Source organism: Mauremys mutica, chromosome 7, assembly GCF_020497125.1.
Source record: "Mauremys mutica isolate MM-2020 ecotype Southern chromosome 7, ASM2049712v1, whole genome shotgun sequence".
In the NCBI taxonomy this organism is placed as follows: Eukaryota; Metazoa; Chordata; order Testudines; family Geoemydidae; genus Mauremys; species Mauremys mutica.
Genome location: NC_059078.1, coordinates 9,168,150 through 9,181,304, shown reverse-complemented (window position 1 = coordinate 9,181,304; position 13,155 = coordinate 9,168,150). Strand labels below are relative to the sequence as shown.

General features: G+C 42.6%; 1 protein-coding gene across 8 annotated transcripts in view; it reads right to left on the bottom strand.

Annotated features, from left to right (window-relative positions):
* Window positions 1-386: 386 nt before the first annotated feature.
* Window positions 387-13,155, bottom strand: part of MITF (melanocyte inducing transcription factor) — a 163,128-nt gene continuing 150,359 nt past the window's right edge. For 5 of the 8 annotated variants that reach the window (XM_045024997.1, XM_045025003.1, XM_045025002.1 and 2 more), the window contains 4 exons: window positions 11,501-11,575; window positions 10,369-10,444; window positions 6,401-6,548; window positions 387-4,639 (listed from right to left, as the gene is read on the bottom strand). In XM_045024997.1, coding sequence (XP_044880932.1) covers window positions 4,259-4,639; window positions 6,401-6,548; window positions 10,369-10,444; window positions 11,501-11,575 — 680 coding nt within the window. In that variant the 3' untranslated portion in view covers window positions 387-4,258. The remainder of the gene's footprint in view (window positions 4,640-6,400; window positions 6,549-10,368; window positions 10,445-11,500; window positions 11,576-13,155) is intronic. The other 3 variants (XM_045024998.1, XM_045025004.1, XM_045025000.1) reach the window with 1 other exon arrangement.

Below are 13,155 nucleotides of genomic sequence, written 5' to 3'. Positions count from 1 at the left end.
TAGCAGCTGAATGGAGTTGAGGGGCAAAAGACAGCTGTCGTCAGATTCCAAGAGAGGACATTTGTCTGTAGCGACCAGCTGTTTTTTGTTTTATGCTTCGATTGTAAATTCTTCTCAGGGTCTTTGTACTGTGTTTGGACAGTGCCTACCACAATGGGGTCCTGCTCCATGACTGGGACACGTAGGCACTATGGCAATACAATAAATAGTACAGAACAAAGGTTGCAACAACACAGCAAGAACTAAAATCACTTATTACTGTAGCTTTAAAAACTTTGGCACAATCCATCAGTGACTAAGTCCCATATTGTTGGGAGCCTTAGAGACATTTAAAACCAAGATTCACTTACACTGAACACAAGTGGCTTACACAGAGGATGTGAAAAACCAAATGCTTTAATCCATCTGTCAAGAACAACAGTTCAAAGTATTTCATGGGATACATTACTATCGATCCATAATTTACAGTGCTATGGACCATACACAAATTATTGCTGCAGTCAACAGCAGGTGAATATCAACAACATTACAGTACCAAGCATCATAGCAAGAGGCAGTAATTAATGTCACCTTTTCAAGAAATATAGGTATTTTATATCAACATCTGCTTCTCCCCAGTGCATTTTATGTAAAAAAAAATATCAATGTAAGTGCATTATTTTGTGCTTTGCTTCCCCCCCCGTACACTTCCTATTTGCTTTTATAGGCTGCAGAGTTAATATTGCTTTATAGTCTAAAAACAATAAAGAACTTCATTATATTCTATACGTTCCTATTTGTTGCATGGTTTTGGCAAAGTGAGACTTGTTTGGTAATCCATTTACCTGGCCAGGTAAGCCAGGCCTGGCTCACATTGTTGGCATGTGGGCCATACAGTCATTACAGATTGAAGTTTTGGGCAATAACTCTCCTAGGCCATGCTTGCTCCATCTTGCTGACGCAATGTCTCGCCTCAAGCCGCTGACTCCACATTAAGGGCCATGTGCCCTGTGGTGCGTGTACCGTAGAGAGAATAAGAGCATCAAAACCTAACTGCCTGAAAAGCCCTTGCCTCCTACTGGCGTACCAAATCAGAACACTCACGTGCTTTCAGGCAGAAGAGCTGCAATATCCCCACATGGGGTGTGACCCAAGGAAGCATAAGAGAAGTTGAGGAAAAGGCCAACGTTGAGCGTTACATACAGTGTGCTATCTTGGAGCTGCACTACGGACAGCACGATATGGCTGCTGGGGGCCATAGTAATGTCTAACCAGAGAAATCTAGATCTTGGTAAGGAATCATATTTTTGTCAATCTCTAAGCATACGGGGACCATCTACAAATCACATGAAGGCAGGGGGCTCAGGGTTTCATTTTAGTCCACAGAGGGATCAAATAAGCATGATGCATATTTGCTTACCCTACATCCAGGCCCCACTTCTACATGGCACCCAACACGGTATCCAGTTTGAGGCTACCTTGAATGGATTTTTCTGGTTACAACACCCAAATGACCTTGTGCATCCCATTTTTGTCCAATTGCTGCAGCTCTCTGGCTTTTGCTCACCCTTTTACTCTGAAGGGGAATATATGACCTTGCATTAGAGCTATAGCCACTCTTTTGCTGCTATTTCCTTCATCTGTCACCGTTAAAGTATTGCAACAACAGGAGCAAGTGACTGCATGCATAGTTGTTAAACTGTGGCACAGCTGCTGTGCAAAGAGCCACCCAGGATATATGAGCATCTTAACTGCATTGCTGAGTATGGTGATGGGCTGCAATAAGCAATGCTGGAGACATATGTGCAGTGCCTCTGGGCCACAGTTTGGAAACCACTAGGCTAACAGATACAAAAAAACCCCTCCAAAAAACAGGCTAGGAAGAACAGGCATTTGTTGTAACACTGTGAGCTGACTCTTGCCCCTCCCACAAAGTGACAAATCTGGTGATTATCAAAGCGAATATACAGTTAGCTATTCGAGCAGAAACAAAGAACTGCATAACTAACCGGTGAAAGAGCTATACAAATAAGAAAGAATGTCAAGAATATAGAATCAAAGAAGCGTAGGACTGGAAGGGACCTTGAGGGGTCATGGTCCAGTGCCCTGCACTAAAGGCAGGACTACATAGTACACTAGACCCTTCTTCCATATCGGCCACATAGGAGAGTTCCCTCTCTAAGCCCCAATCCACCCCAAGTACCAGACTAGAAAGCAGCAGAGCTGATAACAGGCCCAGTCATGCACTCCCATTGTCAAACAAAAACTCCTATTGGCTTCCATGAGAGCAGGACTGGGATACTAGTGATTTCAAGGATTTTTCATATCCGAATATATACGTGAAAGATGCAGCATCCATCAGTATGAAGCTTCCACTAAAACTCCTGACGTTTTGTCCTCTGTCTTTCATCATCACTATATTCACATTTGATTTCGGAACACTATTAAACTGGCATGACCAAGTTTTCTTGATCAAGTCTGCCATGTTGGCACTCAATCACGAAACAAGATTTAAATGTTTATGTATTATACATATCTTTCCAGTGTAGCATAAAGAGAATGGGACGCTCTTGTTTTCTATATAGGGCACCAGGCTACACTCAGATTTCCTATAAATATCACCCCCAAACTTCCTTCTATGCCACACTTCATGTCAGTGCTAGTCCAAGAAAACTAATACTACAATTTAAGGCACTTCATTCTGAACGAGATGCTTTTCTGATACATTTCAACTGTAGGCTGCTACTGAGAAATCCAGTCGATCTGGCTCATAACACCATCTGTCATCTTCGTAAAACATCTAGGTTTGATATAATACAGTTATAACTACTGTTATTGCATAGGACTACACTTGCGTAGATAATGCACCAAAACTACTTTTACAGCATTGTTGCATGTTAAATTAATATGATGGTTATAAAGTAACAGTTATTTGAAGATACAGTAAATTTACTCTTTTTAAACCAGCCATATTGCTGAAATAAAACACCAAATTAATTACTCTAAGGAGCATATTAACTATATAGTTATTAGGCTTCACGCATATTACTATTCTTTCACTAAAAATAAATATGTACGTTCATTTTCTCTACAGAGCTTTGTTTTGTTACCTAGTCTAAATTTCTACTACACCTCAAATTGTGTTTAAAAATATTTCCAAAGTGAGACTGTAATATACAAAATATTCTCAAAATCTCTCAATACACAGGATCCTGCATAAAAGCTTCCTTTCAAGTGTTTACAAAGAATGCAGAAAGCCTCCAGTGAGTTTTAAACATGTCAAAAAATTGTTGCAATATTAAGAGGCATATTCTTATAAATGAAATACAGCTATATTTAAAAACAAAACAAAAACATGAGGATAACTAAAGAATCCATGCAAATGAAAAACCTGTACAACACTTAAAAAAAATAAAATGTAAGGCCAGTTAGAAATATACAACACAATGTGCCCAGTTGATAAAATGTATTGAATTTTGTCTGAAAATGTATACCAGCTTACAGTGCTCCTGTCTGTTTTACTGTTGATAAACAATTCTAAGGGTTCTTTCCAAAATAAAAGCCTTTAAAGAAAAGCTTGAAGTAGGAGAAGAAGGGAAACCCTTTCAGTAGAGAGTAAGAACAACACCACTCCAAGAAACTGAAACAGATTCATGCCTCCCTACACATTCGCCTTCATTTCTAGCATCATCATCAGGAACATTTCATATTGGAATCAACACAATCACTGTGTGTTAATGCTAGTTTTATTATTATTAAAGTAGAATAGTGATTTATTTTAAACATCTTGTGATATAAAGACTAAACTAAGTTTGAAGGATACTGTATCTTTAAGGCAGCACTATTAAATCAACACAACATGGTTACAAAGTGGATATTTTTGGTTTCTTCACATTCTCTCTCTTTTTTTTTTTAGCTTTACATTTAGTTTCCAAGTAAATAACTTGTGAGTTTCCCCTGAATAGAAACAGACTGTTTTGATTTGTAATTCTATTGCTTTATGTAGATTTGACCAGTTCAAAGTTCTTGGTGAATCCAGTTCACAAATACTGTACACAGGTTGAACAATATTTTGGAGGCATTGGTACTTTTAAAATAGAATATACAAGTCTTTTCACAAAATTCAAAAATATATATATATATAATATATATACTGGGCTATTGATGAAGCACAAGTAGATTAATATTAAAAGAAAATCAAAAAAACCTAAAAATGTAAATTATTTAATCTACTGATTAAGAAATGAAGCAGTTTATGAGAGGCCATGCCAATTATCTGCTAACAAGCATGATCAGTATCTTCCATACTCATGCTACTTCTTCTGCTACTTGTTTTTGAAGCTCCAGGAGACACTGAGGAAAGGAGTGGGTCAGTGACTCCTACAGGGGAGAGAGTATCGTCCATCAAAATATCTTCCAATTTGGATCCTACTTTTGTGGGGACACTGTAGGTTCCTAGGTTATCATTGAAAGTTATGGTACCATCAGTAAGATCTAGGGTAGTCGTGCAAGATAAATCTGAGTGGTGCTGCAAAACGTCTTGGTTGCAGTTGTCAATGACAGGTTCTTGCTTGATGACCCGGTTTACCACATCTGGTGAGCAAAGGCCTGTAGATGGGACAAGGGAAAGTCCGTGTGCTCGAGCTTGCATCTCAAGTTCCTGTAAAGAAGGCAACAGACACAAATAAAACCTGAAAGCAAAGATAAAGTGTAATGCTCTTGATACATCTTTGATGTACAATTTCTGATGGACACTTACAAACTACATCTCCCTCTCAGCAGCTCCCATCTCCCTTCGAGAACAACAATTGCTGCAAGAACTGGACTTGATATAGCTGTCATACCCCCCCCCCCCCACCTCCGAACGTCCTCCACCCGAAATCACTACTTAAATAATGTTCTCTCAATTAAAAGTCTGCAGAGAGTCAGTGGTGGCAGACCACTGCAGGACTTTTCCTGGAGAACCATCTCATTGCCAAAAAAACAAATTTCACAGGCAATACGATCAAGATGTCTTCAAGCAAACCAGCAACTTAAGTTCTCAATGGATATCCAGGTCAGCACTGCTGACAACAACCACAGCAAAGCCTTACAGTGCAGAACCATGATGACAGTTACACCACATCTTTTTGTATGAGCATTGGCCTGCTAAACCCAGGGTTGTGAGTTCAATCCATGAGGGGACCATTTAGGGATCAGGGGCAAAAATCTGTCTGGGGATTGGCCCTGCTTTGAGCAGGGGGTTGGACTAGATGACCTCTTGAGGTCCCTTTCAACCCTGATATTCTATGAGTCTATGATTAAATCCGTAACTACCATAAATAGAGCCACCAAAATAAACTGGTGATAACTGCGAAGTCCTGCTATTCATAGGGAAAACTGAGGAGCTCTCCAGGAAAAAGACACCATCATAGTATATTATTTCCTCTGGTGAAAATCCCCCTGGCTTTCATCAGTGCATTGCTTAATTTACTGTTCAATGTATTTTTTAATACACATGAAGCCACTGGCTGGCTCTCCCTGCAGCAGCTCAGTACTAGACACGAAGGGGATGCACAAAAAAGGGAAACTGAGCTGCCAGCTTGGTGGCTTTCAAGGGATGGTGCTGCAGAACAAGGCTGGTATCCTGTTCCCCCCTTTCCTCCCTCAGCACTGCCTCCAAGCCCCACTGAGTTCACTCTGTGCAGAGCAGCAGCTGAGAGGCTCCTGCAGACTAGCAAGGAGGAAGCTGTTAATGTAGCATCATTCCCTTCTCCCTCGCAGAGGACAGGAGACAACCTTGCATGGAGGACTCCCGCTATCTGCAGATCTCTGGAACAGCCTGTGCCTAGCGTTGGTGCTCCATGTGAATTTGTAGAACATCATTCCACTCAACTGGCTCTGTTTAGGAAGTAGTATCATGTGAGTGGAAAACCATTAGCAGTCTTGAGTCAAAAAGCATTTGAACTAACTTGACTAGATTGACAATTGCTCCATATAGAATATGGCACCTTGGATCTCATCCTGCGCTTACTGGAGTCAATGGCAAATCTTTCTCTGCCTTCAGTGAGAGCAGGACTGGACTCCTTATCTGCATCTACAACCTAATAATGCCCAGTGTAGTTTGCAATGCTTAGAGTTGTGTGGTGAGAGCAGAGACACACTAAATTACAACTGCTTTACAAAAAGGCTAGGGAATTACCTGCTATCCAGAAGCATCTGACTTTTTAAAGTTCCTCCTACAACATAGCTTGTCTCCTCTGGTAACTGGAGGACCAAGAACTCTACATTCAACTCAGCATTAATCATAGGCATTGCAGGACCAGCACAAAGGCTCCCTCTAAGTTACATAGTAAGCTGGCGTTTCCTTGTAGCAAATAGATGTGAATGATACACATACATACAGCTGTTACATTCATTCATAATGTATGTATCAGCAAACCTGTATTCTGAGCAATAGATGTCTGTTGGCATGTTCTAGTTTCTTCTGCCTGTTCTCAAGTTCTTTCGTGCGTTGTTGTTCTCTCTGCAGTTTGCGGATATAGTCCACTGATGCTTTTAAAATAGTGCCCTTATTCCAGCGCATGTCCCTATAAAAGTAGTGTTGGGGAAAAAAAAATAAATCACTCTCTCACCCAAGCACATGGATCAAGCCAAAGCGTAAAGCAGAGGCGCAGCAAGGTTTAACAGCACAAGTTACACCACACCTGATCAGAATTACGGTTTTACAAACTATTGACTTTGAAAAGAGCTGTGTGTAATACACTAGGGGGAGCTAGAGGGCAACTTATTAGCAGGCAGCCTACTGTATGGGATTTGGATTCCCGTAATTACTGAAGAGGAGACTTGCTCACCATTGCTTTCTCATGGGAATGAAACTGCAGGGATGGGAAATTACAGTACTCAAGGAGTTGTGTTTCGCACAGAACTCATACTAGTGCATTAGTGGCAAGGGACAGAATGGCTAAAGATGAAAGGACTCACTCAGCTTTCAATTAACCCCTCGTCGTACCCCCTCTGAACGAGCAATGCTGGATTTCAACTTTGATCTTTGAACAACATAGTTAAACTCCCATTCGCTAACGGTCAGCTCTAGTCCTGGACTGCAAAGAGGTGTTATTGAGTGGGAGAAAACGGCATGGGAGCCTTGGACACCCTCCTATGCAGTCGTAGGCCCTCTTGAGCCACTAACACGACCACTCAGTGGCTATGTCTACATTTACAGCACCATGTAAAATACAGGCCCTACACATGTAGCTACGCACAGCAGGGGAAGGCTGCGTCCACACTTGTCACTGCAGTGTGTAGCTACACAAAGCAGGGAAAGGCTCTGGCAGGGCAGAGCCTTCCCTCTGGCCAGAGTCTTTCACTGCCGCCTCCCTGATGTCAGGCTCTTTCCCCACTACAAAAGCCTTTCATTGTGGCGAGGAAAGGCTCCCACAACGAGGCAGCGGGACACTGCATTGTCGAAAACAGCAGTACGGACGTGGGCGGCATTGCTTGGATGTGTAGAAAGCCATGTAGGGTATAAACGTTGGAGGTTCAGGAGTACAGGACATTCTACTCTGCTTACTTAAGCCACACCATCTGCGTGGCTGTTTATACCCATGCTAGGTGGGTGTGCAGCTGATTAGGGGGTGTGGTGAACCCTCCAGCCAGCCAGCACACAGAATGTGTGTGTTAGCTAGGAGTGCATGCTACTCCTTTGGTCGTGGGAGAGTGCACGCACAAACAGCCTCACCTATGGAGTCCTACCTTGGCTGGCAAGACACTAGAATTAAAAGGTTTCATTGGGAAGTATCTGTTCCCATTTACACTGATTAGGGCCCAATTTTTCCTGGTAGGGTCTTATCACACCATCAAGCTACTAAAATGTATACACAGTAGCAAGGCTCAGATCTAACATGTTGGAACAGAATCAAACACAACTGATTGATGATGCAACCGAGAGTGCATTTTCCAGGGATTCCTTAGTAGGGAAGGAGGAAAGAGACAGACGAGTGTATTTTCCTGCTATTCAGCGCCTCCTTTACCAACATCAGTGCACTGATCTTTGCTCGTCTGATTAATACTGCAATCACTTGGTCTCAAGCAATATATCAAACCACTTGATAAATGCTTATGTAGCTAATGCCCAGACCTAGTACCTGCTTTATTTATTTACTCCATGGCACTGGGAAACTTATGAAGAAAGAAATATAGAACATTATTTTCAATTTCAGGATAGCAAAAGCAAAGGAGCGGTCTCTAGATTATCCCATCTCTGAAGCAAAAATGTAAACAGAGTGAAAGGTGAACCGACAGATTCCTTCTTGGTGATCATTCATGAAGAATCAAGAACTGTTGTGTATAATGAGTTTCTATGGCAATGTAAAATGGATGTAGGTCATCATCTCAAGAAATATGGGTTAATCAAGTTACTCCACCAATTTTCCTCTGGAGGGAACAATCACTTTCCAGTTTTGATACTAGCATATACTGATAACGCTTCATTGCTAGTGGAGAGCAGAAGAGATCTCAAAGTACAAATGGCCCAAATCCTGTGCTCCTTGGATAAAGTGCCTGTTCACTTCAATCACCCCAACTGGAGTTTGGTCAAGACACCAGGATTAACACCTTCACCCTTATGAAAAATGCTCTGGGATCATTAACGAGCCCAAGGTGTCAGATCTTTGCTTTATGTACAGCTGGTAGATCTTTCAAGCAATCTCAATGCAAGGACAAGCCTATTTCAGGAATGGCAGCCACCCCAAGGATCTCTTTCTAAATGGGCTGACCAGAAATTGAAGCAAGTGCCTACTCTTCAGGTTCACCTCCATTTGCTCAACAGGGCTTCGATCTAGGGGAATACACTGGAAGTGTTCACAATTACGTCCTTTCTGTAAGGGGTGTACCTCACAATACTCCTCTAAAAATTGCAAGAGACACTGTATAAGGGATTCTTTACATGGAGAAATTGACTGGCATAGCTACTGCTGAAAAAGCTATTCTGCGATAGCTATTCCAGAATAGCGCCCTGTGTGGACACCCATCCAGAATAGAGATGCTTCTAATCTGGAATTGCTATTCTTCTGAAGTGGAGTAAATATTCTGGAATAAAATCACTTATTTGGGAGTAGTGTCCACATGGAGGAGTTTTTGCAGAACAGCTATGCCAATCAGTTTTCCCCCATGTAGACAAGGCCTAATTAATGCTTCTGGTGTCAGGTCCTCGCAAGAGGGTTAGGATACATGGATTGCTTGAAGGCATTGTACTGGAATGTGCAGATATTTTAACCACCCTGTCCAAGCCCATCATGATGGTACTTATGTGGGTTTCCCCTTCTGTGGATGGTGGGAGAATCAGCATGTCAAGATAAGATTTAGGTCCACTGGAACATGGAAAGCATCTGGCTCAGCTCAGTAGCCAGCAGGAATCCTGTTCTGGGTTCTGCATCAGGGACCAGGAACTCCCAATTCAGGTACTAGAACAGGAGGTAAGCATTAGCCTTGTTTCCCTTTTTTTTTTGACTTGAGAGGACTATCCGCTTGGGAGCATTATTATTTTCCATTTCAATTGCCAGAACAATCAAAGAAATGGTCCACTTGGTCCAGTATCTTATCCCATAGTGACCAATATTAGAGGAAGATATAAACCCTCCATGGGGAACAGTTATGTGCCAACATGCCAGTAGGAAAGTTTCCTCCCACCCAAGGCAGTTAGTGTGAAGCACATGATCAGACATCCACTGAATCAATGGTAATATTCCCACTGACTTCAATGGGCACTGATTCAGGCCTTTACTGATTGGCTTTCGTCCTGGAACATGAAGGTTTCATATCCCTTATATATTTTTATCCTAGCTATGGTAAATTAACTACAGTAAATTACTTAATAAAGCTACTTCTGCACAGATGTGCAAGCTGAGGCATGCTTGTGGCAAGTTCATAATCCCTGATGTGGAGAACCGGGAAGAAGCAACGTTTTGGTTTTTTCCGTTTTCTAAAAGGGTGGGGCAGTACACTGACACAACTGCTGCCTCGTTCCTGCGGGCCAGACTAGTGCTTCTGCAAAGGAGAATTCATTGCCCGATACGGTTCATTAAGATACACCATCTACACAATCTTCCAGGAGGATCGAACAAAAAATATTCAAAATCTTTAAAGTGGTGTGGGTGATGTAGCCTTTCAGGGGTTTGTCTACACAGGGAAATTAGTCCACAACAAACTAGGGTGTGAATTTCAAGCACACTAGCTACTCCATGCTAACTGTCCACGTGGACACACTTACTGGGTGTTCAGAGTGCCCTTCAGCGGTTTAGCTTAATGTACTCCCAAAGTATAGTAAGCTATTGAGCACAAAGGCACTCTTAAGACATTTTAACAAAAATTCACACATCATCATAACCGAAGAGACAGTACCATACTTACGGGTCATTTGATTTTGGTATCAACGTGCCTAATTCTTTAATGCGATCGTTAATATTAAATCTTCTCCTTCGTTCAACTTTAGGAAAATAACAAAGAAATATACATTAGTAAAAATAATGCTTTCTGCTTACAGAATGAAACCCCTTTAACTTAAAGATTTCAAAAACACTTTATGCTTTATACTTATATACATGTGTACTTGATACCTGTATCACAAGTATGTTACAAAGCGTAACAGATGCAAGTCTTATACCCACTTTTCAACTGGATAAATTAAGACACAGAAACTGAGTGATTTGTCCAGGGACATCCAGTTTGTCAGTGGAAAGGCAGAAAAAGACCTAAAGTTCTGAGTCCCAGTCTCATTCTTTAAGTACTTTGCCATACTTCCTCAAAACACTACATGATCCAATTTAAAAATCTTAAACCATACTGTGCCAGCAAGGAGATGTTGCTATTGAAACCACTGGAGAGTTCTGCTTTCTAAAGAGAGGCATGACATTATATCATTTCTAAAAACAAGAAACAAAGGATCCTAAAGTGTCCTTTTAGAATTTTAAAGTTAGTAAAACACGTGTATTCATGGTTGGCAAATATAAAAGTATGCTCCTTAAAAAAATAATAATAATAATAAAAAGATATAGATATACTTATGCACACAAGTTTAAAAAAGAGATACATGAATTGATTGCATACATTAAGTTTTCGTTTAAACTACAAATTTTGGTAAAATTTTGCATGGTTTATTTGTCAAAAGCAACTGGCCACATTCTTCTCTCAGTTATACCAGTGCAAGTGAAACCCCTTTGAATTCAGAATTTGGATCATATTCTCAAAAGTTTTAAAAATTGTTCTCAAATAATTGTTTTAAAAAAATATTGTTTTCAATTCAATAGCAAGTTTCAGCAATCAATATGAGAGAATTTGGGATATTCGATCTGTGGCTATCACCAATAACGAAGTGGTGTAAGAAGTGCACAGTAAACCACCCAAAGCTTTAAGCTGCCTGCATTCCAACGCCTTTTTAAAAATAATTAAATCCTTAATAATCATCTGTGAAACTTACTCATCACTGTGGGTCATCAACTAAAATATTACGGAAATACTGTATACTGAGCATAATCAAACTTACTTAAGTTGTGATTGTCTTTCTTCTGCCTCTCTTTAGCCAGCGCCCTTGCTTCTGACTCTGTAGGAAAAATACACGCTGTGCACGTGAATGAAGTCATTAGAATTTTGGAAATTCAAGGAGTACAACATAGCAATTTATAAAGCACATCCATATTTCTGATGTCATTTATCTTATCACTAGGGATATGCCTCACTACGAAGACCATACTGACACAGCTACATGGTCATAGCTTTGCTGACATAAGCCCATCCAGCGTTTCTCAAACTGGTGGTCCTGACCCAAAAGGGGATCACAAAGCAATTGCATGGGGGTCACCAGATCACAAAAAATATTGGGATGAGCTTTAGATCCTTTGTTGGGTTACCATACTTCAAGTTCCCAAATAGAGGGCACTGCTGGGGGAGGGTACAGCAGCTGCCAGTCTCCCAGCTCTGAAGACTGTTCTGCTGCCAGAAGTAAGGGTGGCAATACCATACGGTTGCTTTACAGCAGGGGTCGGCAACCTTTCAGAAGCGGTGTGCCGAGTCTTCATTTATTCACTCTGATTTATGGTTTTGGGTGCCGGTCATACATTTTAATGTTTTTAGAAGGTCTCTCTCTCTAAGTCTATACATTATATAACTAAACTAGTGTTGTACTGTAAAATAACCAAGGCTTTCAAAATGTTTAAGAAGCTTCATTTAAAAGGAAATTAAAATGTTGATTTTACGCTGCTGGCCCGCTCAGCCCACTGCTGGTCTGGGGTTCTGTTCATCTAGGCCGGCAGCGGGCTGAGCGAGGCCTGTGGCCGGGACCCCGGCTGGCAAGGGTCCATCAGCCAGAACCCAAGACCAGCAGCAGGCTGTGCGGGGCCAGGACCCAGAGGGCTGGGGGCAGAGGGCTGGGTATGTGGGGGGGTGTAGGTGTCAGGGCAGAGGGGGGCCTGGGTATGGGTGGGGGTGCTGGTGTCAAGGGTGGGGGGGGGGGGATGAAGGAGTCAAGCAGAGGGCTGGGTGTGTATGAGGGAGGTACAGGGCTCAGGGCAGAGGGTGTGGTGTATGTGTGGGGGTCAGGGCTCAGGGGAGAGGGCTGGGTGACTGCCCCCCTAAGAACTCCCAACCCCACTGCTCCTTGTCCCCTGACTACCCCCTCCTGGGACCCCTGCCCCCAACTGCCCCCCAGGACCCCACCCCCTATCTAAGCCTCCCTGTTCCTTGTCCTGGGACTGGACCCTATCCCCTACCTGTCCCCTGACTTCCCCAACCCTTATCCACACCCCAGTCCCCAGCCAGACCCCCGGGACTCCCATGCCTATCCAACCGCTCCCCGCACCTGACAGGACCCCCAGAACTCCCGACCCATCCAACCCCCCCGACTCCCTGCCTGCGCCAACCCCTCTCCACACTCCTGCCTCCTGACAGGACCCTCAGAACTCCCGACCCATCCAACCCCCCCGACTCCCTGCCTGCGCCAACCCCTCTCCACACTCCTGCCTCTGACAGGACCCCCAGAACTCCCAGCTCATACAACCCCCCCCAGCTCCTTGTCCCCTGACCACCCACCTGCGCCGGGAAAAGTTGGCGCTTATGTCCCAAGTCTTACACAACCTTGTAATGTGCATCTGCCAGTCTGGCTGCTTTTCTATGTATTCCCTCAGGCTGTGGGCTTAGCTTGCA